Source organism: Gopherus flavomarginatus, chromosome 5 (genome assembly GCF_025201925.1).
Source record: "Gopherus flavomarginatus isolate rGopFla2 chromosome 5, rGopFla2.mat.asm, whole genome shotgun sequence".
Lineage (NCBI taxonomy): Eukaryota > Metazoa > Chordata > Testudines > Testudinidae > Gopherus > Gopherus flavomarginatus.
In genome coordinates this window covers 131,617,410-131,644,062 of record NC_066621.1, presented here as the reverse complement: position 1 = coordinate 131,644,062, position 26,653 = coordinate 131,617,410, and the positions used below count along the sequence as shown (strand labels likewise).

At 42.7% G+C, this 26,653-nt stretch overlaps 1 protein-coding gene across 2 annotated transcripts in view; it reads right to left on the bottom strand.

The window, feature by feature from the left end:
* Positions 1-13,745: 13,745 nt before the first annotated feature.
* Positions 13,746-26,653, bottom strand: part of CCDC197 (coiled-coil domain containing 197) — a 46,086-nt gene continuing 33,178 nt past the window's right edge. Inside the window, exons 7-10 of one of the 2 annotated variants that reach the window (XM_050953318.1) lie at positions 23,265-23,437; positions 21,877-21,987; positions 19,429-19,545; positions 13,746-18,286 (exon numbers count right to left, since the gene is read on the bottom strand). In XM_050953318.1, the coding sequence (XP_050809275.1) occupies positions 18,089-18,286; positions 19,429-19,545; positions 21,877-21,987; positions 23,265-23,437 (599 nt within the window). In that variant the 3' untranslated portion in view covers positions 13,746-18,088. Of the gene's footprint in view, positions 18,287-19,428; positions 19,546-21,876; positions 22,336-23,264; positions 23,438-26,653 lie in introns of those variants that run through there. The other variant, XM_050953319.1, reaches the window with a different exon arrangement.

Below are 26,653 nucleotides of genomic sequence, written 5' to 3'. Positions count from 1 at the left end.
AAAAAAAAAAAAAAAAAAAAGTGTGTAAAAGGTATTTAGTTAAGTTATCCATGTTGATCGTGGCAGTGTGATTGGCTAACAGTGGGAAGAAGTTACATGAACTAAACAGAGTGCCTAAAAATGCCAACACATGTAAGGAGCTGTCTGTAGAAGGGCAATTTTTAGCTGGGAGGACTTAAGCCTGACCAGAATAAAATTTTAACTAAGGAGACATTTCAAGAACAACTTTTTGAGACTTATCGCTCATCATATGGAATGTGCACATGGCTACATAAAGACACTGTCAGACTCCGGCAGGGAGTATCCTCTGATGTCTAGTCACAGAAATTAGAATGGAAAATAACTCAGGCCATCCTTTCCAGACTTGTTCAAGTGATTAGACTTCAGCCCCAGCCAGTTGGAGACTGTTCCAATGTTAGCAATTTTTTCCTTGATATGTTTCCATGTGCGTTTATGTCATGTCATTGTACTAGTCCTAGTTAGAAAGATTACTAGTGCATCTATCTGTCCACCCAAATTGTACTGGAAAATTTCTCCTCCTCCCCCCCACCCCCACCCCCACCCCCACCCCATCCATCAAAACATTTGGAAATTCATTTTTTAAATCAGGTCATATACCACCACCTACCTCTTGGAGGCAAGTATCGTTGTACCCCTTTTACAGATGGGGAAACCAAGGCACAAAATGACTTGCCAGAGTTCACTCCGCATACCTGTGGCAAAGCCAGGATTAGTACCTAGATCGCCTGAGGCCCAGTACAGTGTCCTATCCACTAGGCAACACTGTCTCGGGTATGTTTTTTAAAAGTGTGAGTAGCCCCTGACGATCTGAACTGCCAGAGCAGTTAATCAATGCTATTCCCAATGCTGCACATGTTCCTGCCACAAAATCCTTGAGGCTACTGAAAGCAGTAAGTAAACCCGCAGAGCTGTTTGCTTCTGCTGAGAAATTGTGGTCAATAAATATTGGTAGGAAGTTCTACTTCCATGCTTTGAAAGGCAAACCAGGAAGATCTCAGCATTTAAAACAAAAACCTGCTTATAGAATCCCAAAACAGCAGGAATATCAAGACTTGTCCCTATTTTGCTGGAGAGTTGGAGCTTTTAACCATTTTCAATTAAAGGCTCACGGTGTTGAAACTTCCACACAGACAACTTTTCTCCTGTTTGTCAAGAGTTTGGATTAAATGGGTATGAAAAAAAGATCTCTTCCTCACTAAGTTATCCAGCTTCCAGTCTCTGGGGCTCGCAATTAGAGTGGGGCAAATTTTTGACAGGTTCAGAGCACTGAAACATTTCATGAATTCCTGTTGGTTTTGTTGAACTGATAGTGTAACCCCGCCCCCCAAGTCTAAATTTGTAGTTGACATTTTTAAAATGGAAATTTCAATTTTTTTTAATCTAAAACAATTTCAAAATTTCCTTCCATCTTCTTTAAACACATTAAAATGTTCACATTCAAAACACATGAGCCCAGAACAGTTTGTTTTAAACTTTGTGGTTCATCAACAATTTTGAAAGTTTTTCCATTTTGGTTTGATCCAAAAAATGTGTTGATACTTTTTTGAAGCATTTTATTTTACCCCCCCCCAAAAAAAAAAACAAACACAAAACAAGATGCCCCCCCACACACACACACACAAACAAAAACCACTCCACAACAGTTATTGGTCCATCTCAAAAATCACAGTCCCATCAGTTCCCCAGCAAAAAATGGAAATTAAAGACCTGATATTTGTAACGTGAAAAACAAGATTTTTTTTTTTTTAAAACAAATCAGGCAGCTTTTATCCTGCACTCTAAAATATGGTTTGTGCAGTATAAAAACCAAACATTTAATAATGTTTAGTGATAGTGGCTTTGTTAGTAAAAGGGTCTTTCAATTATCCCAGCAAGCCAGTCTATATTCAGAAATATGGGTATTACCAGTAGCTAGCTGCAACTCTCCACTCACAAACCAAGGAAACATTTGCATTTTTTTTATTATTCTAAAATGTCTTATAAGAAGTGTCTTGAAAGGGCATATGCACTCACAGAATGCTAAATTATTTGCAAACCCTAAAAATACCGAGGTCTGCCTGAGAATGGCGTGTACACTGCTGGTCAGCGAAAGCTCTCTATTACTCTTACACTTTAATGAAGCAATTTCTTATATTGGTGTGATCAAACCAAACTTCAGCTTGCATCAGGTTAAAATCTCCCATGGCTAGGTTAAGAGGTGTAAGAACAGCCAGCACTGAAGCATTTGTTCCCTGTTGGGAACAAACAATGCCATAAATACAGGTTTCTACTCTCCTTTCATTGATATTTACAACCGTTTTATAAGCTTTGAAAAGCAAATTGGGCACTTGGATTTATGGTACAGTTTCTCCCCTCAGAAGACTAGTGCCCAGCCCATACAAGCATTGTACACGAGCTCTCCTGTGCCAAATGACCTCCCAAGAGGAAGAGGCGGCAACTCAGAAATAAGTATATTGCATTGTGATTGTACCATTATAACAGTATCCTTCCTGCTTTGGTTTTCAGTTAGCAGCAACACTTCTCAAAGTTGTCATGAAACTAAAGGCCTAAATTTTCAGTGATTTCTGGTGCCTCAGTTTTTAGTTGCCTGTTTTCACCAATTTCTGAGAAACGTTCTTTATTTGTATTGCAATAGTGCCTGGGAGCCCCTGTTGTAGGCCTGGTACAAACACACACACACACACCCTTCTGCCCCACAGAGCTGTGAAAGTGAGGCCCCTTTAAATGTGGCTTGAGTTGGGTGCTCAAGTCACTTGTAGTTTTAAATAACTTAAGCCAAAAAATCTACTAGGGAAAACTATGCAGATTTAGAAGTATTCAAGTAATGATTTATCATGTGATGGGAAGTAATTTCTTCCTTGATTAGAAAATAGATCCCAAATTGATATTATGATTGACGTTTATCAAGGCTTTGTGGATATTGGCTTTGTACACAGGCTCCCTTCATAGTCCAAAATACTTCCCCACACGAAGGTAAACCTTCATGTTTTTTAAAAAAGTGCTATTTGCTGTGGAAAAACACCGACAAAGCTGACTATGCATATTCTATTGTCAAATACCATATTCTAAGCAGACTGTGACAGCTCTGCCAGAGCTGTCTACCACAATAAACTGAAGGATTAGCTGTTACAATGATTAACTGCTGGGTCCATCTCACCTGCAGTCCTCTGGAAGAGATACTGGAACATCAGCGCACACAATAATCTGAATGTGATCACATTGCATGGCCATTAATATTTCCTTTATTTAAATTTACAGGACGAGTCAGTATGTATTAGCATAATTAGTACAATTGAAATTTTGGGCCCAATTCTTTTCTGGTTTATACTTTGTTCATAGATTCCAGTGCCAGAAGGGACCACTGTGGCCAGCTAATCTGACTTCCTGTATAACAAAAGCCATAAGACTTCAAAAATTCCTAGAGCAGGTTATTTTAGAAAAAAAATGTATTCATTTAGAAATTGTTAGGGATGGAAAAATCCACCATGGTCTTTGGTAAATTGTTCCAATGATTAATTATTCTCAGTGTTAAAAAAATTACACCTTATTTCCAGTCTAAATTTGTCTAGCTTCAACTTGACATTGGTTGTGTTATACCTTTCTCTGCTAGACTAAAGAACCCATTATTAAATATTTATTCCCCCATGTAGGTAATCACAGACTGTGATCCTTAATGTTTTCTTTGTTAAGCTAAAATTCAATGGAGCGCCTATAACGCATGTTTCTAGTTCTTGAATCAATCAGTCTCATGGCTCTGCTCTGAACCTCCTCTCCAATTTATCAACATTCTTCTGGGATTGTGGACACAGAACTAAACACAGTATTCCAGCAGCAGTTACCACAGAGGGAAAATAACTTCAGCACTCCTACTTGACATTCTCCTGTTTTTCCATCACAGGATCACATTAGTGCTGTTTGCCACAGCATCACACGGAATGCATATTCAGCTGATCATTACCATAACCCCGTCTCTCCCCTGCCCCAAAAAAATTTCAGAGTAATTACTTCCCATGATAAAGTCCCCCATCTTGTAAGTTTGGCCTACAGTCTTTGTTCCTAGATGTATATACTTACATTTAGCCATATTAACACACATACCATTTGCTTGAGCCCAGTTTACCAAGCAATCCAGATCACTATGCCGGCGACTGGTCCTCTTCATTCTTTACCACTCTTCCAATTTTGTCTCATCTGAAAACCTTCAGTGATGATTTTATGTTGTCTTCCAGGTCATTAATAAAAATCTTAAATAGCATAGAGCCAAGAAGCAATCCCTTCAGGACGATGAGTTCCTGTTAATAGTTACGTTGTGAGACCTATCAGTTAGCCAGCTTTTAATCCATGTGATGTGTGCTGTAATATAAAACTATTGTTCTAGTTTGTTTTAACCAAAATCTCATGCAGTATCAAGGAAGGAGGAGGCACACGTCAGATCCCTAGGGGGGCTCACCTCAGGGCCCTCTTGGGGCTCTGGGTGATCACTACTTCCGACCACTCAACACAGACGTAATGAGGCTGAGTAGTGTCCGCAAAAGAGAAACTAAAACAACTAATTATTCCTCATGGTAGGTTTTTAATGACTTATCAATATAAAGGCAACACAGATAGAATGTGCCTAGCGACTTCACGTGTACTGTAACCATCCACAAACAAATGTATATGGAATTCCCATGATGCAATTTCAGTTCTGACTTCGCTAGCGCTTTCTGTGTAGCCTGTTGTAAAACTAGGCAAATATCTAGAAGTACCATGTATCCCTGGTTGAGAACAACTGGACTAGGTCATTAGTTCAATTAATTAGTAATTACTATATTACTTTTACTAAAGTTAGTCATGCAATGGTGACCATAGGCTATTGTGCCAAGTGTTGTACAAACACACATACTTGGTCCTATTGTGCCAAGTGTTGTACAAACACACATACTTGGTCCCTGCACCAAAGAGCATACAGTCTAGTAACCTAAAATTGTTACTATCTAATATGGCTGCTGGGTGGTGTGTGAGAAAAAGGAGCCAATTGACTCAGTCCAATTACCAGCGGACAGGTTCCCACACCACAAAAGCCACCAGCAAACTTATTGTCTCAGTAGGGATGCCAGAGACTAATTTCAGAGATTCAGTAGGCTTAATTCAGCGAGTCAAGATACAGTGGAGACAGGTGATTGAGAAGAGGAGGTAAAAAAGTAGTAAACCACTGTACACTTGGTTCGTGTCAAAAATCACACATGCTTTCAGCCCCCCCACCCCTTTTTGTAGCGAGTCTTTGGCCCTCCACCTAAGGATCTCAGAGCACTTCACCCACTAGGGAATCAGGCCTCAAGTGTGTGAGGCAAGAATTCTGCACCTTCCCCATTCTCAGCAGCCGAAACCAAAGCATAGTTAGAAGCAACATGAAGGAGATTAGAGGGTAAAAAATATCTGTTATTCCAGTTTATTTGCTTTAGACATTTGATAGCACTTCTGCTGTAGCCATTCAGTTTGCTCTATTCTTTTCAACAGAGGAGGGAAAACATTGCAAACAAAACAGGAAGATACAACAGAAGAACACCAACGTTGGCAGGAGGAATCAAGGACATGTGATCCCTGCAACTACTTTTAACTTTTTTTTCTTTTAAGTCACCTAGGTTTCACGTTAGCAATGCCCTTTAAATGACATGAATTCTGTGCTCAGCCAGAGACTCCATCCCCCCCACCGCCCGACTCCCAGGAAGCCAGCTCTCCAAAGTCTCTTCTACTTCGTTATCATGATCAAGGACTGCTCTTTAGGAAGAGACATTTTGACAATCACCAAGAGCAGACACTAGATGGCACAAATGCATCAGCAAATCTGTTCCTAGCCCAAGAAATGCAGATCTCAGGACTAGGGGGAGTAGATAGGCTGGGAAAGAAGACAAGCACGCTAGCGCAGGGGTTCTCAAACTGGGGGTCGGGACCCGTCGGGATTACAAAGTCATTACAGGAGGGTCGCGAGCTGTCAACCTCCACCCCAAACCCTGCTTGCCTCCAGCATTTATAATGGTGTTAAATAAGTTAAAAAGTGTGTTTAATTTATTGTGGGGGCCGCACTCAGAGGCTTGCAATGTGAAAGGGGTCACCAGCAAAAAAGTTTGAGACCCACTGCACTAGTGGGTATTCTCCCCACTGAGCGTGCAAGACAGTGGACTGGATCAGACTGACAAATTGCCCTACCTACCACCAGGAAGAACAATGGTGACTACTAATTCACAGTGTAATAAACCCTCCCCCAGCCCTTTTACCTTAGCACTAGAGAGATGCCAGAGGCCCAGACGCTTACATTTAGATTTGTTCCTCTTTCTTGCTTATTGAAATAAAGGTCACCCCAAAGTCTCAGCCAACCCTCAAATTTGCTGCCTCACTTTTATTTTCAGTCTGTTATTGACCTCAGAGATGCCATTGTTTCCCCCTCTGTTTCATAATTCTGCATTTAGGCTAAAGAAATGGGTCTCACGTTGTTCAGAAGCTTTTTGCACTAACAATGCTCATGTCCCTCACTTTGGCTCTTCACCTCACCCTGTCCTATCTTTGCGCCTGGGTGTAAGGATGGTGCAGTGTTTAACGTCTGTATCTGGAAGCCAGGCAGAAGCAGTGCCGGGGAAGGTGGATAGGCAGAAGTGTTGCAATGAAGCAGAGACAGATGCAGTTACTTTCGGATCCATCCACATTAAGATGGAACAGTGATTTTGTAACCACATTAAACAAGTTACAGAGTTCTGACTGTGGCTGTACAGCCATTTTTCTGCATCTTCCACAGCACTCTGCATAATCATGTTTTTAAAGTGTGTGTTGTGGGACATTCTGGACAGTTATCCCAGAGCAGCTGCAGCCCATGCCATGAAGCAAGGGTATTTTAGCAGCTCACTCACTTCCTGCGTTTTGGGGCTAGATTGCTTCATCAATCCTGTCTTCCTCAGCCAACTCTTCCCCACACGATTAACCTGATCCATGACTGGTCTGATCCTGAGCAGAGCCCTCCCTTGGGTACAGTGAATCAGGGCAACAGCTCTAGGCCCCGTGCTTTGTGGGGCCCCACACTTGGATAAAATTGTGGAGGTGGTAGGTGGATAGCAGGGTGAGCTGAGGAATGGGGCAGGCAAACAGCAGACAGGCAGACAACGAGGAGGAGGGTGGTGGCCACTGGCACTCCTGTCATAAACAGATAGCTAAGGGTTAATGTCTCTTTCACCTGAAGCACCTGACCAGAGGACCAATCAGGAAACCGGATTTTTTCAACTTTGGGTGGAGGGAATTTTGTGTCTGAGGTCTTTTTTTTTTTCTGTCTGCCTACTTTCTCTGAGCTTTGGAGAAGTAGTTTCTGCTTTCTAATCTTCTGTTTCTAAGTGTAAGGACAAAGAGATCAGATAGTAAGTTATATGGTTTCTTTTCTTTGGTATTTGCATGAATATAAGTGCTGGAGTGCTTTGATTTGTATTCTTTTTGAATAAGGCTGTTTATTCATATTTCTTTTAAGCAATTAAACCTGTATTTTGTCACCTTAATACAGAGAGACCATTTGTATGTATTTTTCTTTCTTTTTAAAACCTGTTAAAGTTTTCTTTACTGGGAAATTTCAGGGAAATTGAGTCTGTACTCACCAGGGAATTGGTGGGAGGAAGAACTCAGGGGGAGATCTGTGTGTGTTGGATTTGCTAGCCTGATTTTGCATTCCCTCTGGGTGAAGAGGAAAGTGCTTTTGTTTCCAGGACTGGGAACGGAGAGGGGGAGTCACTCTGTTTGGATTCACAGAGCTTGTGTCTGTGTATCTCTCCAGGAGCACCTGGAGGGGGGAAGGGAAAAAGGATTATTTCCCTTTGTTGTGAGACTCAAGGGATTTGGGTCTTGGGGTCCCCAGGGAAGGTTTTTCAGGGGGACCAGAGTGCCCCAAAACACTCTAATTTTTTGGGTGGTGGCAGCAAGTACCAGGTCCAAGCTGGTAACTAAGCTTGGAGGTTTTCATGCTAACCCCCATATTTTGGACGCTAAGGTCCAAATCTGGGACTAAAGGTATGATAACTCCCCCTTCCAGAACCTTCTCCTCCCAGCAGCTCCTGCCCACTGGTAGGCCCCCACCAATCAGCGCCTCCCACAGATCCAATGTTTTGCAGCATCAAGAGGGGAGTAAGAGTGCAGGGTGCTCGGGGGAGGGGGTGGGCAGAGCCAGGAGAGCACCCACCAGCAGATTAGAAACTCAGCACCTATGTGCCAGGCCCTGCACCCACCTAGGGATTTGGTGCAGCTCCTCAAATTAGAGACAGTATCTGCCCATTGCAGGAGCCTTTATTCAAGCAAGCCCCACATCTATTTGTATTGCAATTTCTAGCACCATTTTTCTCTCCCAGCTCCGTGTAGTGATACATTTCACCATTAAGTCACACACTGCCAGCTTGACAGTACCTTAAAGAAATGTTTTCTGAACTAGTCTTCCTAGAGCCTGTAGGTGGAATAACTGAAGTGCAGTGGGGCTGATTAGCTATGGAGTCATCAGGAAGCTATTAGATATGTACACTGTTACAGATACATCTGGTAACATCCCCAAGCAAACAGCAGCACTCCAGGACAGTATGTGGATGAGGAATCTACTAGATAGTAGAATTTAGACCTTATCCCACAGAATGTTAAGTAAAGAAAGCTTTTCTATATAGCTAGTGCCTAGTTTCATGAAGCTTTAGTCCTAATTCACTTAATGCATAATTTTAAAGGTACCCTTAATTTGTTTTCAGTAATTTCCTCAGTTCTGAGGGAAAGTCTCCTCCTTAAATACCTAAAAAAAGGGAGCTGAAAGTTAGAACTATACATAGGATGGATTTAATTCAAGCCAGGACAAACAGGCTCTATATTTAAATTGCCTCTAATAGTGAGACCCCACTAAGAAATGCAAGTGTACCATGTGACACTCAGAAGTAATGCAGACAGACAAAGACACTTAAGATCTTGCTGAGGAAGACATTGTTAGCCTATTTAGCCATGTAGTATGTGTGAAAAAACTGCTCATTGCCTGCGTGCATGGGGCAAACATCTTCAATTGGGGTTGAGGGCATTCAATGTTATGCAGTATCCCATGGCAGAATTCTAACTTCACTCAGATAGGAATTGCCAGACTGGATCAGCCCAACAGCCCATCTTGTGCTGTATACTGTCTGACAGCAGCCAGTGTCAGTTACATCAGAGGAAGGTGCAAGAAATCCCACAGCAGGCAGATATGGGATAATCTGCCCCCATGAAAGTATCATCCTAATCTTCAATAGTTAGAAGCTGGTTTCAGGGCTGAAACCAGCAGTTTTATCTTCCTTCCAGTTGAGTTAGTTATAATTCTGGATAGTCTGGTTATTCATATAAACTTCTAATCCCTCTGAATCTTACTAAATTCTTGGCTTCAGCATCCTCCTATGGCAATGCATTCCAATCGCATATGGTGTGAAAAAGGATTTATTTTTATGTCTGGACCATATAGCCTGCGGTACTGATGAGACCGTCACTCTTCAATAGGTTTAACTACTGGTGAGGATAGTGAGTGCTTGGAGAGCTTTACCACATTAAGCTCTTAACTTCTTTTATGAAAAGATATGCAAGATGAAAACTTAATAGGGCTGTCGATTAATTGCAGATAATTTTTTAATCAAGTAAATGTTTTTGAGTTGTGACTAACTGCAGTTTTAATTCAAGTGTTAAAAATAGAATACCAATTTAAATTATAAATATTTTGGGATGTTTCTACATTTTCAAATATAATGATTTAAATTACAACACAATACAAAGTACACAGTGCTCATTTCACATTAGTATTTTTCAAATATTTGTAGTAAAACTTTTTACAGTGCAATTCACCTCATACAAGTACTGTAGTGCAATCTCTTGTGAAAATGCAATTTACAAATGTAAATTTTTTGGGTTACATAATGGCATTCTAAAACAAAACAATGTAAAACTTTAGAGCCTACAAGTCCACTCAGTCCTACTTCTTGGTCAGCCAATTGCTAAGGCAAACGAGTTTCTTTACATTTACTGGAGATAATGCTGCCCACTTATTTATGTCACATGAAAGCGAGAACAGGCATTCACATGGCACTTTTCTAGCTGGCGTTGCAAGGGATTTATGGGCTAGATATGCTAAACATTCAAATGTCCCTTCATGCTTCAGCCACCATTCCAGAGGGCATGCTTCTGCTTGTTACTATTTTATATTTGTATTACAGTAGCATAGAGGCTCCACAACCAAGATCAGGCTCCCACTATATCTCCATAGACAAGAACCTCTCTCTACCCCTCATATCCCCCATTTTTACAGCAGAGATTAAAAGCGACTTTTCCCAAGATCCGAGGAAACCAATTGCAAAGCCCAGAACTGAACCCAGCTCCCAGTCTCAGTGCAATGCCTTAACCATCCTTCCTCTCCAATGTCATATAATGCCCCACAAGCACCCACACCCAGCCCCCATTCAGTTTGTTGCTAAAATGCCTGTGGCAGCTCACACAAGCATGGTCAGATTTATGTATGTTTGTAGAATAGGAGACAGTGATGTCCCAGAGAAGCTTAGTGTTTCCTACAACAGTCCCTACTAGATTAGGAAAAGATCTATTTGCTACATTTAGCTCAGTATCGCTTTGCTATAGAAACCCTGGGGAGCTCAGTTCTTTATGAGTAAATCCCTGCAGTATGGATTGGTTAGATTCCAGCATTGCCATGACGCAAATTTCAGGTGACAAGCAGCTACTTCTGCTATTATTATCGGGATTAGAAAAAAAAAAGATACCTTCACCCCAACAGGAGTGTAGCTGACGGAGGTAGACTGCCTAGTTGTTGGATGTAGAGCACTTCACTAGTCAGTGCCACTGTTTTATCCACCTGTCTCGTCTGTCTGTCCAGCTCAGGTATTTCTAAGGCACAGCACTCTAGAGCTAGGGCTAAGGCACTTGCTATACCGGAACAACCACTTACAGATAAAGTAAGTGTTCAGTAAAGGGGGACCAAATCGAAACCCAGAAGCCACCTATCATCATAGTGCAACATCCTCTTCAGGGTGACATAGCATCAGAAGTCATGGTTCAAACACAGCTCAGACTGCCCTGACTTTTTCTAGTTTTAGATGATAGGACATTTGTTTTAATCCATATGAGCCAATCATTCAGCAGACCTCTTCTTTGTACATCAATAAAACCTTCCAGTGTAGGTGGATTAAGCCTTACATGCATGTTCAGAATCAGTGACATGGATACAATCAAAAAATACTACAGCCAGAACCAATTAATCCAGGCCCAGATAAGTGGCACCACTCTGTTTAACTGGAGAGACAGCAGGGATAAGTGACAAACCTGAACACCACCAGGAACAGTGTAACACCTTCCTCAGCCTCAAAACGTGGTGCAACATTCCTACATTTAGCCTCATATCTCTGTGAAGTGGGGATTATTCCCATGTAAACGGCTGTGCGGGCCCCAATTCAATCCCCGTTCAGGATAACACTTAAGCAGATGCATAGGTCCCATTGAAGTCAATGGGATTTAAGGGCATTCTTAAAGTAGTGCTTTGATCCTATCCTGAGCAGGGATGGACTTGAGCACATGCTTCCCTGAATTCAGGAATAAGCATATTAGCTAATCTCACAGAAGCCTATGGTGGAGTCAGGACTAGAGCAGAGGGTTTGGATCCTAGTCCTGTGCCTACTAGACAATGTTCCCTCCCATTTAGCAGCAGTGTTTGCAGACCACACCAGGGTAGCCATGTATAGCAACTCTCTCAGGCTTACAGCTGAGCTGTTTTTTACCATTAATATTCTGTTGTCCCTTTGTTTCTATCATGCCATTTCATAGTTACCAGAGGAGTCAGTGTTCCCCTAGTATATTTTTGATGTTTTTTCCACTATGGTTATTTAAAGTCAGTTTGTGACATACGTTTAAACATACCCAGAGTCAACCAGCTCCTTTTAGCCTCCAATAATCAGGATGATACCTTACCTGACATTTCTATTTCCACCAGGATAGTCCAAATTAGTCTTTCACTGTTCTATGGATAAACTGAGCTATGATGTTTCTTATCCTGACAATTACCTAGCAAAGAGGAGAGAAATGTCTGACATAGGATGAACATATTACCTGCACTTTTCCTATTTTTCTACAGTATGCACTTTTATCCCAGCATTTCCAAGTCAAACTCAGGGCATTGCACACAGTCTGATCAATCTGCCATGAGTAGGAAAGATGGGCAGGGAAAAAATCCTGGTTCTGAACATCCCCGAGATACAGTTCACAGTATTAATCCAAACAACTTGGCTAATGCCATCAAAATCTTCTTGGATCTCCACTTCACTGTGCTATCCATACCTGTATGAAGTCCCACATTAATAATATTCTAGAATAGTATTAGTTACTTCAATCCTTTTTTAAGGGATCTACTGATGCCTATACACCAAAGTGGAAAGCAGACCCTCTAGTAAAGATAGTTCTGTGTAAACATATTCACCAAGGGAGAAGGGAGCTAACAAAGTGTTAAAATAAGCTTTCTACAAAGAACTTTTGAGACACAAAAACAAGTTTTGCTGGACTTGGGGGGGGGGGGGAGGATCTGTCTTCTTTTAACTTGTTCCCTTTCACATGATGGAGCAACCTCACAATTTGACATTTACCAGCCTCTACCAATAATCCATTAAAGGAGAAACAATTCTATTAACTTGAGTTAAAAAAAAAAAGAAAAAGAAAAAAAAGAGAGAGACATTTGAGTGCTGGGGGGAGGGGCAGGGAGAAGAAGAGGAAGAAAGGAGGAGGAGGAGGAGGAAGCAAAGCTATATATAAGATGCAGGCTGCTGGTCCATCTCCCTAGCCAGTGAAGGCTAAGTGTGGTGTTTAAGAGTCTGCTCAGGCTCTTTCTTTAAGGCACCATTTAATGGTGACATCAACAATAATTAGCAAACCCTAAAATAAAATAGCTTGACATAAATACCAGAGTTACCTTTCACCTGACACAGCAGCTCCTTTACCAGAGCCTCCCAGCTCTAGACAGCACTTCCCCACTAAACTGGAAAGTCTACATAGCAGTCCCTTTACCCAGGTATTAACCTCCTTCCTTCAGCTCTATTGCCCACTATCAAACTCATCTCTTTCTACCTTTACAGGAATCATATGCTCATCAGGCAGTCACCTGATCCCTTCCCAGCTGGGTCTGATAATCACTACCAGGTCCAAACACCTATTCTTAAAGAGGCTCTGCTTCAGAACAGGGCTGTCTGGCTCCAGGCCCCATGGCCTTTAAAGGGGTAGACCACACTGTTACAGAGACCTGGAAGAATTGCTTTTGCTTTTTACCACAGAAGTAGCAGGAGTGTCAAGTCTTGTCTTCTCCTGAGAGAAACCGCCAGCAAAAACAGGGATTCCACAGAGCTTTACTGAAGGGGAAAGAGTTTTGAATCTTTATCAAAGAGAGCTTTTCTCCCAAGTGTCTCTCAGGAGTTTGAGTTCACTGTATTTTCACCAAAAAGAAACAAAGCAAAGGGCCCAATTCTCAGTTGTACCGAAGCCCCTTTAAGTTGTTCCATTGGCAAAAAGGAGCTATAAATGGTCCCTGATGAATGTCCCCTTCCTAAGAGGGTTTTCAGCTGGTGGAGAGCTTCTGGAACAACACTGTCAGCCTCCTCTTCCTGCTCCCAACATACAGATGAGGGGGTGTGGGTCAGGAAGGAAGTGGGACCAAAACACACTGTATTCCAGTGTGACCCCTAAGAGGCCATTGCAGCCAGAAGATAAGTTAAAGCAGCCTTAAGGCTGGAGCATCTGACTTCTCCACAAATCCAGGTGGCATAAAGCGGCAGAGAAACAGTACCTTACAATTTTTTAGAAAGCATTTCTCTTCATTTATCTTTCTACTGCAATGGAGTAAAGGGAACTATTTGGTGGTGGTGTTACATTTCTAAGGTAGAGTCAATCAATCAATCAAAATAGTAGAATAAAGTAGTAATAATAAGATCACCCCAATCGGCAGGCACATAGAAATAGCTGAAGCAGTGGGAGAGGGAAGGGTAGGGAATGGCTCAACTATAGGTTCTAGCTCCTGTTGTCATCTTTAATTAAGTCTGAAAAGACTAGACAATTGCGGCTTTCTCTATTTATTTTATAACTGCAGAAACGTTGCTTGGAAAATGCATGCACAAGTAATATGACAAATGTGCTAAGAAATCCACTTAATTTCACTTGACAGTCACAGTTTCAAAACAAATAAACACATCAGCAAACGGCAGATGCCAAACTCTGGGATCTCTTCCACAGGTGTAAATCTGGAATAACCCTGCTTTATGCAGTTATTCACTCAGAACATAACTGATCAATGCTGGGGACCAGCATCTTCAGCTGGTGTAATTCACTTGACTTCTTCCAAGGTCTTGTCTGCACATAGAAGTTTTGCAAAAGAGAGTTATATCAGTTCAACTAAATTCATGCAGCTATTTGGGTTGAGTGTGTTCACACTGCTCCCTGTGCACTAGGGCATGCTCGTGTCTACACAGGGCCACACTGCATTGATGTAAGCTGGTATAGTGTGTGTCGGTATCTCAGAGTCCTTTGCAGAGTCCTGGGCTCATTGCATTGTGGGCAACCTTCACGGCATATTGTAGGATCCCTGTTAGCATCCAAGGAAATTGTGGGAGCAAGGTTCAGACACCCATCAGACCTTCCCAGACCACACCTTGTCCCTGCACCATTTGTGAACTGGCTGAGGCCTTGAAGAATGCAACATTCATTATTATAACAGGACTGTATATATTACTGTGCATCTGATGCTCCACTCCCCTGCATGCATAGTTATTTATAGCTGTGAAGAGTTGAGGTAGAACACATCCAGATCAGAACGGCATCATTTTACACCCCCTTTGCACTTTGATTTGGTAGCATTTTACACCACTTTGTCCAGGTGTAAATGACTAAACATGTAATGCCAGGAGAATCAGGACTTATGTTGTTGCAGTTTTAAGGGCTAAATTCCATTCCGAGTTTCACTGGTGTAAATCTGGAATAACCATCACTTCAGCTTTATAAGGGTGTAACTAAGCACAAAACCCAGACTTTAAGCCCTGTTCTGGTCTCACTTACAGTCCACATGTCCCAGAATTCAACATTAGAGCTCATCTGCACATTCCCCTCCCCTCCCCCGCCCCCGGAAAATTCTGATGAAAACAAAAAAACTTCTGTTTTCTCTGAAATTTCATTTTTTTCCTCTGAAAACTCAAAGATTTTCCCTGAAAACATGAACTGTGGCACCACCTAGGAGTTGTAGTTTGCTCCGCTATGTGCCAGGATCATCAGCTGCACTACATCTCCCATAATTAGGCTCCAAATTTTTTTTTACCAGTAAGTCTCAGTAAATGTCACTTTCACCATACACAGACAAACCAACAAAAAATACTTCCATGGGTAATAGAAATGTACAGATAGGCAAGGTAAGAAAAATGCCCCTTGAGAACTTATTAGAGTTTGATTTTAGCATATCTACTTTGTATATTTTGACATGTGCTGTTGACAATTTGTGTTTTAACAAGTTTAAAGCTTCAACATTTTGAATCTCAACATCTACTGTTGTTAAATGTGAGAGACACACACTCATTTCCTGCAACAGTGAAAGTTTAAATTTATAAAAATAATTTTTAAATATGCTTTAAAATAAATGTCAATGTTATCCAACAAAATTGTAATAAAAATCAAATTATTGAAGTGTACTCGTAATGCTCCATGATCTCCCCTCTTGGTGAGGAGAAGCTGTGCATCATGGAGTTCCTGGTTACGGTGCAATACGGGAAATAAAGTCCCGAAAGGAGATGTGAGGAGCAAACTGCAACACCTCTGAGGTGCTACAACTCCCATTTTCAGCCAAAATATTTTGGTTTGTAGCTGAAATATTTCAACAAAAATTTAAATTTTTTGGTGAAAAATTTAAATTGGTCAAGAACCCAATTTTTCATCAAAAAACAGCTTTGATGGGAATTTTTTGACCAGTCCTAGTTTGTATAGTGCAAACAAAGAGAGATGCATTGCATCTTTTTCAATAAAAAGATACTCATCAGTTTTCTCCTTTGTAAAACTTTGTATGGATATGCTGGGAGATGTGGAAGGTGTAATACACAAAGGAAATGCAGACTATCTGCCCATGGTGGAGAAGAGAAGAGAGTGAAGAAAGAGGCCTGAATGAGTAAGATGTACAAAGCCTACGCTCTGGATTTTTTAAAAGTCTTGGTGAAGCTGAGTGCACGTTACTGCGGTAAATTAAGCCTCACATAACTTTAACTTGCCTGACTGCCCCTTTCTACATTACCCCACAGCTCATGGACTTTGGTAGAATCACTGGCGGGCCAGATCTTCACATGGACAAACTGCTGTTGAAGCATTCCTCTACTGTACTAGGCAATAAAAATGCTTTCTTTCCCCAGCTCTTTCCACTTGTTTTTTCCCTTTAAGAAACTCTTACTGTACAGCTTTGCTTGACTTCCTCATGTCCCTCTTACTGTGTTTTGGGGCAGTCATGCAGTAGAGGTCTTTTTTGAGAGCTTCTTTTCAAAACTCCTAACCTGTGGACTGACCTGTGATAAATAACCCAGTTAATGTAACCGTATCACCTTCCACCTGAGACTCTCAAAGCATTTTTACAAATATGATTGAGTTACACCTAATGGAAGAATTATCCTCATTTTACAGATGAGGAAACTGAGGCACAGATAGGTGACTTGACTTGCTCAGGGACCCATAGGAAGGCTGTGGTGGATCAGGAAAAAAATTCCAGCTCTTCTGAGTTCTGTTCCCACAACTTCACCTTAAGACCAATTTCCCATCTCAACAATAAGCAACACTTTTTTTATTCTTAGAAGAACACCACACAGCAATGATTCTGTTCTGGGAAAGGAGTGAGACTGAGCTAAGGATAATTAATCTTTGAGGTTCTAAAACTGAGCCCTTGCTTTAGTTCCCAAGAGGGTGCAGTGGGGCAATTTTTGTTCTGTGTCTGTACAGCACCTAGCACAATGAGGTGCTGGTCCATGACTCGGGCTCTGTTATAATAACTGGGCCTATAAATTTACTTCTCACAGTTGAGCTCACAATTAAGGTAGGGAAATGTTCACAGAATGTCACAGTAACATATCAATAAACAAATGGTAATACAATAAGTAACAATGCTCGCAATCAAAGAAGACAAGCAACAGATGAAGGATGAGAGGAAAAAACACAATACAAATATAATAAATTAATATTAATAGTCCCCTTCCATGTAAGCCATTATTAGTTGGCTAACTCCTTAGGTGTCACGGGAGACTTGACCATGAGAAAGCATCTGAATGTCTGAGCTATTAAACTCATATTATACTTGAACTGAGTCAAAGGCCATTAACCTAGTCCGGAACTTCTTGTTATCAGCATTGAGTTCCTCTAGCTTTTCCAGCTGATAAGTCACTTTGTACCTTCTGTTTCAATTTCTCCCCTTGGCAACAGGGAATTGAAACCCTTGTGACGACACTGAGTAAGTCTTGGGCCAGCTGCCGTAAATCAGTATAGCTGAGAACTTGTCCCCAGATGTAATTTCAAACAAGCCCACAGAAAAACACACATTGCAACATAATGATATTTGGCATTTACATAGCAATTTTCAGATAAGGATCTCAGTGTATGTTTTACAAACAACAAATTAACTATTCTCACACTGTGGTCCAATATGTTTTATTGAATCTATTTAGTCTTACTTTTTAGTCAAAGAATGGAATATCACAAATGACTCCTTACTAATTTCACTGGAGGTGCCATGGATAAAACCCACAGTTAGTAATGGACTAATCCTATACTCATATAGCAAAACCAATGTAATTTTCATTTGCATTATTGGTTGGCATTTTGCCTTTTGAGTTACAGTCCAGGAATTGTGTAAACCGTTGCCAAACTTGTGAGTGTATGGAAGACACAAATATTAAAAATGAAGGCATTAGAAAGAAGCATTTCACAGTAAGAAAAGTCAGTAAGTCTGAGGAAGCTTGCATATGTCCTCTCTTCCACTGCTTAGGAAACTGCAACACATTAATACAAAACAGTGTCACACTGATGCTTTCCCCTTGTTTTTAGGAGTTTGTATAACACCACCACTGCCCGCTGGAACTTGGCTTTGGAACTTCTTCTGGGTGATTCTCATTTTTCTGCTCTGAGTTTGGTCTCCAAGACTCGATAGCAACGCCCCAGATTCATCAGGCTGAGTCGCTAATTGCGGGATATGCTTTTTTTCCAGAATGAATTCCTAGTATAAAAAGAGAGGTTTCTTCCATGCAGGCATTCACTCATGGAAGGGCTCCATCCTGCAGCCCTTATTCACACACATAGTCCCTTTGATGAAACTAAGCAGCAGTTTTATATACTCTGTCCACAGTGAGATATACTGAGTAAGGGATACAGGATTAGGCTCATTAGCCCCAGTTTAGCAAGGTACTTAAACACATGCCTAACTTAAAGCATGTGAGTATTCTCACTGAAGTCAATGGGCCTATTCACGGGCTTAAGGTTAGCCACACGCTTCAGAATCTGGCTAAACTGGGGGCTTAATTTGTCATTTAAATGGTAAATGCAAATCAATTGTATCAATTCTTTCCAATGACTCCAACACTCAGGATGTTCCACACACAAACTATACTCTTGTCTGAACTATAAGTGCATGTTTAAAATTGTCATGCAGAAAAAGCAGGGCTGCCAATCTAACACAGTGTTTCTGGTGAAAACCTGCAAGTTCCACATGGTCCAAAACCCCTGCATTGCAATGTAAATAGTATTGGTATTTCAGTAATGGTTCTCAAGACTAGCTGTGCATGGCACTACTGGTACTGCAGGCTTCTGTGGTTCCCCTGCTTTACCTTAGTGACTAGCTGCTGTGCTGGTTCCCCGAGCATTACGGCCGCCCCGCTCCCATGCAGCAATATACTCTAACCATCAACGAGCACAATGGCACCAAGCCCCAATTTCACCACCAAGAACAGGCTAAATGCCACGGGTGTGCAGTGGAATGGCTGAGAGATAGGGAAATATTATTTCAGTTTTATAGGTGGGGAAACTGAGGCACAGAGCCATTAAGTGACTTGCCTAAAGTCACACAGTGAGTCATTAGGAGAGCTGGAAATGGAACTCGGATCTCCCGATTCCCAGTTCCAGGCTTTAGCTGCTATGCAGTGTGCCCTCTCCCACTGTGTATATAACTAACCTCTACATATGTTGCTAGTACATGCACTACTGCGTTTGTTAGAAGGCTCCAAAACACCCATCCTTGAATGAGCCAGACATCAGAGCTGCTTAAATTTTAGCTGTCTATACAGTCTGTATTCCCTTAGCAGCAGGCACCCTGCTGTCCTGAGCAGCTTTTCTATTAATGCTACAGCAATGTTTGTTACTTACTTGGATCATGTCCAGTTTTGACAACCATTCCATTTCCTGCAAGGGGCCATAATGCTGCATGTGGCACTGCTCAGCCAGGTTGGCGATAGCTAACAACAAGCTGCCTAGCTCTTGACTCTGCAAAGGCATAAAAGATGTTGGTGAATTTCGCCCCACAGAACGCTTTGTGCACAGGTGTGCCTGGGATTGCCTGCACGTGTGCCTGCACGATGAGCAAACATCTCTCAAGGCTACTACACAGGAGTTTGGCTAGGTAACAATTCTGCTGTGAGATCTAGCTTCTCCTCAATGTGTGACCCAACTGCACTGTTGCCTATAGCTCTGCCCCCATCTCCTCCTACATCCCTCTCTTGGCCCTTCTGTTCTATCCAAGCTTCTCTCTTCCCTCCTCACTTTGTGCCCTTCTCTGCACAAGGTATAACCCTCAGCCTCAGCAACTGCTAATGACGACACTGGCCTTTCCATCCTACACCTGAGAATCCCCCTCCTAACTGCTTTTCCGCCCTCCCAGATGTCTTCTCCCCCATGGAGCTAGTCAGATTGGGGTCCCTCCAGATTGCCAGACTTGCAGAGTTTAGCAATTTTCCCACAAGTTCGTGCTGCCTCCTGCCTGGGCTCTCTGTCATGCCTCAACCCATGGCATGGCTCCCACTTGCTGTTGTGGCTGCCTCACTTGGTGATGAGAGGCAGCAGCACTAGTGAGAACGTGCTGTGCTAAGCGGCAGCTGTGGGCAGGCAGAGGCACAGAAGTAGGGCACTGCAGGAGTGATACCTAAGAAGATGAAGGGATGAATGCGGAAAAGGGGAAACCAGAGGGAGCCCTGGGAGCAGCTTGTGAGGGAGATGGGAGAAAAGGTCAAGAGGGAGAGTTGGAAAACTGGGTAGTAAATCATGGAGTGGGAGGAAGACAGTGTCTCTACAGGGCTGGACTGGAAAAGTCTCTCTAGATGTCAGCTGGGGGATAGATTGGGAGAAAACTTGTTTGTATGTAGAAAGGATTGTGCCTAAGGCCCTTGACTGAAATCCCCAGTTAAGACAATCAGTGACTAGCCATTTTCACCAGTACAAACTCCTAGAGTAGACAAGAAAAGCTATTTGAAGTTTAAACTCACTGCTTGAAACTGGGCTAGATTGCACTGGCCACAGCCTCTTTGCCTGGCCAACAGTAGGGGTTTGCAGTGGTGCAGCTATACCAGTGGTTAGTCACTTATGGCTGTGACAGAGACAAATCTTCAGTGTAAACAAGGCTTGCATCCACCCCTGGAAACCACTGAAGAGGTAGTGTTTGGAGCAAGTTGCTGCAGATTTATGGTAGCTTCTGGCTTCAACGTTGTGTAAACGTGCAGGCCTCACCACTGTGGTGCCTCCTGCTGGTCATCTCCAGGAATTAGCTCTCCAGCCACTGGAGCGCCCTCTGCAGACCAGTGTCCCACTACCACTTGCTGGCCCCCATGTCACTCCCAGGACCACAGTGACCTGTTAGCTGGGGTGCTGCCCCCAGCAGTAACCCCACAATTCTGTGTCTCTCCCTCCCAGGGGGACCCCCATCCACTATCCCCACTTTGCCTCAGTCTTGGCCACTGCCAGTCATCACTTAGCCCCCATTCACTGGGGCAGCATGCAGTGTATCAGCCGCTCATCACAGGCAAAGGGGTTTGGACCTGCTGCCTCCGCCTACCCGTGGGCTACCCCTTTGCAACCCCAGTACCAGTTGGCCTTACCCTAGGCCTGCAGCCTGGGGGGTTTCCAGGCCAGAGCTCCCCAGCTCCTCTTACCTTCCTCCAGCACTGCTTCACTCAGGTACCCTGTCTCTAGCTCTCTGCAGCCAGACCCATCTCCCACTACAAACAGAAAGGGACTGCTGAGCTCCTGGCTCCCAGCCTCTTTACACAAGCCAGCTGGGGCCTGATGGGGCATGGCCCAGTTGCAGCCACTTCCCAATCAGCCCAGTTTAGTAGCTCCCAGCCACAGCCTTCCCCCAGGGCTGTTTTAAGCCCTTCAAGGCAGGAGCAGGGTAACCACCCTGCTACAATTGTCCTTTTGCCCGGAAATTCAATAGGTTCAATTGTCTTTTGGGGAAGAACTGATGTTTAAGAACCTAGGGCCAAACCCAGAGCTCCTTACTCACACAACGGTCCCGCTGACTAGCCCTGACTTGGAAGTTTAGCCAACAGCAAACAACAAACTAGATGAAAGTAAATGATAAGTTGGAGAGCAAACCAAAAAGAGTGATGAGTTGTGTATCTTAGAACAATGGGCAAGTTAATGAATTCTGGACCTGATCCTGCTGCCAGCTCCCCCACTTGCCTCCAAGGAAGGAGGATCAGGCCCTGAATGTTTGTAATCTCACTCGTGTGCCAGTCTTTTCAGTTAGGGTATGTGTCTCCTCTCTTTTATCCATAGCTTGTGTTCTGCTGGAAGGAACAGAAGGGGCACTTCTGAACTTACCTGATATCTGAAGTGACCTTTCTTGTGGTTAATACTGACTTCCAGCTGCTTGTTTTTCTCCTGTATTCTGTTGCACTTCATCTGAAGCTCAGATAGTTCCCTAATCAGCATCTGGGCAAGGTAAACAAGAATGCCCACTGGGGATGTGCTTTGCACTGCAGGAGTCTAGCCCTCGTGTCACTCATTCTCCTAGTGGCTTTCAACTTGAAGGATCCCAAAGCACTTTACAGATTAACAAACGATGTCACTAAGAGTGAGTTACACTCGGAGGCAAATCTTTCCCTGGCCACATGGCTGCACTGGGGGAAGCACAGTCTGGACCTGTTCAACAAGTGTTGTATAGGCTACCAGCATGCCCTGCAACCATAACTCTGAAACAAATGGGGCCATTCCATTGTCAGTTACAGTAATATAAGTCCAAAGCAACTCCAGTAGAGCTTGTCCATGTGGGAAATTACTCTTGAACAACAGAGTGTGCAAACTTAAAGAGCAATAACGATTCTGAAGTATTTCAACACTCTTATTCCTGAAGGCAAGTGTCCACAACAGGGAGCAACTCCACAATAGCTATTCTGGGTCAACTTCCTTATGCAGACAAGCCCTCACTCTGGATTTACACTGACATAGCTGAGCACAGAATTTGGCCCCTAATGCCAGGTTCCTGGCCTTTGACAGAACAATGCCTCCAGGTGCAACTCACATGCTACCGTGATGGCCACCATCTTGGCCTACAAACAGGGGAATAAACAAGGGTGCCAAAGAGCTAGAACCATAAGTCTTCCCCTTCCCTTGTAGGAGCCTGGCTCTAGCCCGCTGTTTTTATTAACAGAAAAGGTTAAGGATTATTCACTGAATTAAAAATAAAACACCTGGAAAAACTCTTCTCTATCAGGAATCTCCTTCAGTGGCCACAATTTATAAGTGTGGGTCTACACTGTGCTAGAAGACCCATGCTGTGGACCATTACTACACAGTCTGCCCTTGGGCCTGCCTGATCCAACAGCCATGCGACGTTCTGATGGGAGATGGAGTGAGCATGTGCCATAGAGATTGACACTACTCATCTGAGAGTAGAAATTTGCCCAGGGTGATCAAGTGATGAGAACGTACAATGTCTGTGATCAGCAATATTCCAGAAATCATTGCCCCTTTCAGCAGTTACGTATGAACACAGGGTTGCCAATTTTGGTTGGACGTATTCCTGGAGGTTTCATCACATGACATAATCTTTAATTAATCCTTAATTCTGGAGGGCTGGGGATGGACCCCAGCTAAGGGTTCAGTGGAAGTTGCTGGTGCTCAGTATTTCACAGAATCAGACCGTGGCTTAACTCTCTTGAACTAACTACTATCTAATATGCCATAAATAACATGCTTGATAACATTACAAGTTTTGTGGTATCATGTTCCCGTTGCAAGGTTTCAAGGTCATGCTGGCTTTTCTCAAAGTCATCTGACAGGGTGATCAAGTTCTTTATCAAGGTCTGGTTTGTAGCAGACAGCGTCTCATGCCGTCTGATGATAGCTCCAATGACAGAATCTGCACCGTACTTCGGATAGTCTGTAGCGGGACACAGGGGAAACACAGCACAAAGGGAAAACAGACTTAGCTCACCATATATTAGAGACACTTTATTTTCCTTCCTTTTCAAGTTATGTACTGGATCCATTAAGGAATTGAGGATATGTCTACACTGCAATACAACACCCACAGCTGGCCCATGTCAGCTGACTTGGGCTCGTGGGGCTCAGGCTGGAGCCAGGGCTCTGGACGCTCCCCCTTCACCAGTTCCCAGAGCCTGGGCTACAGCACTGCCCAAACATCTACGCTGCAATTTTACAGCCCAGCAGCCCAAGCCCACAACAGCTGACATGAGTCAGCTGTGGGTGTTTTATTGCAATGTAGACATACCCCAAGTGACTCGGGGGAGATACCATGTATTTGCAATTCCCACACCTTCCAGGAGGGGCCAATTGCACAATTGGGCCCTGTCCATGCTAAATAAAACTTTTCCATGAAAACTGACTCAATATTGCGAGCTGCAAACATTCAGACCTGATGAAATGATTTAAAATCATGAGATTTTTTTTAAAATATTAAATTTGGAGTTATTTTTAGTTGCCTTCCAGTTTTTGGAGCCTTTAAGGTTCATGTTTTCAATCTTTTCTCCACAACCACAAAAGCCAGAAGTGGATATTTTTAAAATGAAAGCTGAGAGTCTTATGACTTATGAGAGTCAGCTAACTTCAGGAACTGGGATTTCAAGACCAACAAGTATTGCGAGACTCAAAGTAAAGTTGCAAGAGTTGGAAACACTGTAATGGATATCTGAGAAGAAAAAAAGACCTCTTGTTCTGATAGTATGTAGGCATGTAAGAAAATCAGATGGCTTGAGTGACTTAATTCCATAAAAATATACCAAGCTTTTGAGCAATTGACACAGTTTTTATTAATGACCTTAGTACAAAAAGTAGGAGTGTGCTAATGAAATTTGCTGATGATACAAAGTTGGGGGGCATCATCACTACTGAGGAGGACTGGAATATTAAAAAGGGAACTCTGGATGACCTCGAAGGCTGAAGTGACAGAAATGAGATGAAATTCAATAGTACAAAGTACAAGGACATGCACTTAGGAGGGTCTTATCGTAAGAATTTCTGCTACAAGCTGGGGGCTCATCAGTTGGAAGGGACAGGAAGAGGAGAGAGACCTGGGTGCATCAATTGATCACAGGATGACCACAAGCCAGCAATGTTATGCAGCTGTGAAAAGGTCAAATGCAATCCTAGGATGTATTGCGTATTGCCAGTAGAGATAGAGAAGTAGTAATGTCATTATACCAGGTGCTGATGAGACCTCATCTGGAATACTGTGTACACAGTACAGCTCTTGTCACCCATATTCCAGAAAGATGAATTCAAACTGGAACAGATGCACAGAAGAGCTACTAGGATGACCAGGGGAATGGAGGGCCTGTCTTATGAAAGGAGACTGGAAGAGCGTGGCTTGTTTAGTCTCCCAAAGAGAAGACTGAAAGGGGATATGAGTGCTCTCAATAAATATACTGAGGTGTAGAGGGATAAATACCAGGGAGTGTGAAGAGCTATTTAAGCTCAAGGACAATGTTGGCACAAGAACAAATGGGTATAAAATGGCCATGAACAAATTCAGGCTGGAATTAGAAGAAAGTTTCTAATCATCAGGAGGGTAAAGTTCTAGAACAATGTCCCAATAGGAGTTGTGAGGAGAAATAACTGGATTAGTTTTAAGAGAGAACTGGACAAATTCATGAGTATGGCTGGATGACAGGCCTGCTTATGATGGTAAGGGGCAGGGTTCAGCAGTCCCAGTGATCAATTGCAATTTATGTCTTATGTTCCTAATGCCTTATGCTTCAGGGTGTTAATTGCCAACTGCAGGAGTCAGGAAGGAATTTCCACTCCCTCCCCCCAATGGATTCTGGGGGTGGGGTTATCTCCTTCCTCTGAAGCATCATGGATGGCCATGACTGGAGAGGGGACACTGGGTGGGGTGAGCCAGGGCTCTGAGGGGGCACCGAGCATTCTCTCTCTCAGGTGCTTGGTGCTCATGTGCTCAGAGTCTAACTGATCACCATATGTGGGGTCAGGAAAGAATTTCCCCTCAAGTCAAATTGGCAGTGAGCTTGAGGGTTTTTGCCATCCTTTGCAGCATGTGGGTTCAGGTCATTTGCCAGGATTATCTGGGTCCATGTCACTTAACCAATTCCCGGCTATTGCAGGGGCCTTTGGCATTGGTGCATTAGTCCCTCCTATTCTCTGCCTGTGGCACACAACAGTCTGATCTCCTGTAGGCTGTAATACTTTGGTCTCATTTCAGTTGTTGGGCTTAGTGTGTGGGTTCTGGGTGATGTTGGTGGCCTGTGATATACAGGTCAGACTAGATGAGCTGGTTGTTTCTTTCTGGCCTTAAATTCTATGATTATGTCTCTATGACAATATAATGCAGTCCATTTTAAGTGATGTACTGAAATGCAGCTGCACCTCTCCACCACTGGATGACAATGGTTCTACTACAGGGACATTTAACTTGTGGGAAGCTTGGTCAGAGGCTGTAAGAGTTTTTTACAGGACAGAATATTGATATCATATAACAGCAAGAGAATCTAAATGCAGAATCAGAAGAACCAGGTTCTCCAGCAATAGGATGGAACAAGGGAATTAAGATTTTGTACCAAAAAGTAAAATATGGCATAGAAGAGTCCACTTAAAAGAATCTACTCTTAGTCATGAATTCTGAGTTAAGCAGGTGATCGCATCACGCAAACTTGACTGGGTTGTGATGGGAAGCTGGTAACTTTCCATGGCTCAGGTTCTGAATGTTGCTAAGAGATGAATAATCTATAGACTTAACACCTGACTAGATGTTAAATGGCTGTCAGAAGAAATATCTGTGATAATCTGATTACCTTTTAGTGCACAATTATCACTTCAGCCTTGAGTCTGGGCTAGAGAACCAAGACCTGACATACTCGAAAGAACTCGGATGTTTTGATGCATTTAAGCAAATTCTTAAGAGGAATGTGCTAGTAACAAGGCAGAATCTGAGATTTGGAAAAATTAATTAAGTAGCTGATCCTTTATCTGATATGCAAATAACAAGCTGCACTATATTTACTTATGATAGGAATAAACTGAAAGATAAACCACATATTTTAAAACTAGAAGAGCTTATATCAGCCAAAATATCACTCCTATAAGCTAAAACTGGGTTTCTCAACTTTTTGGGCTGGTGACC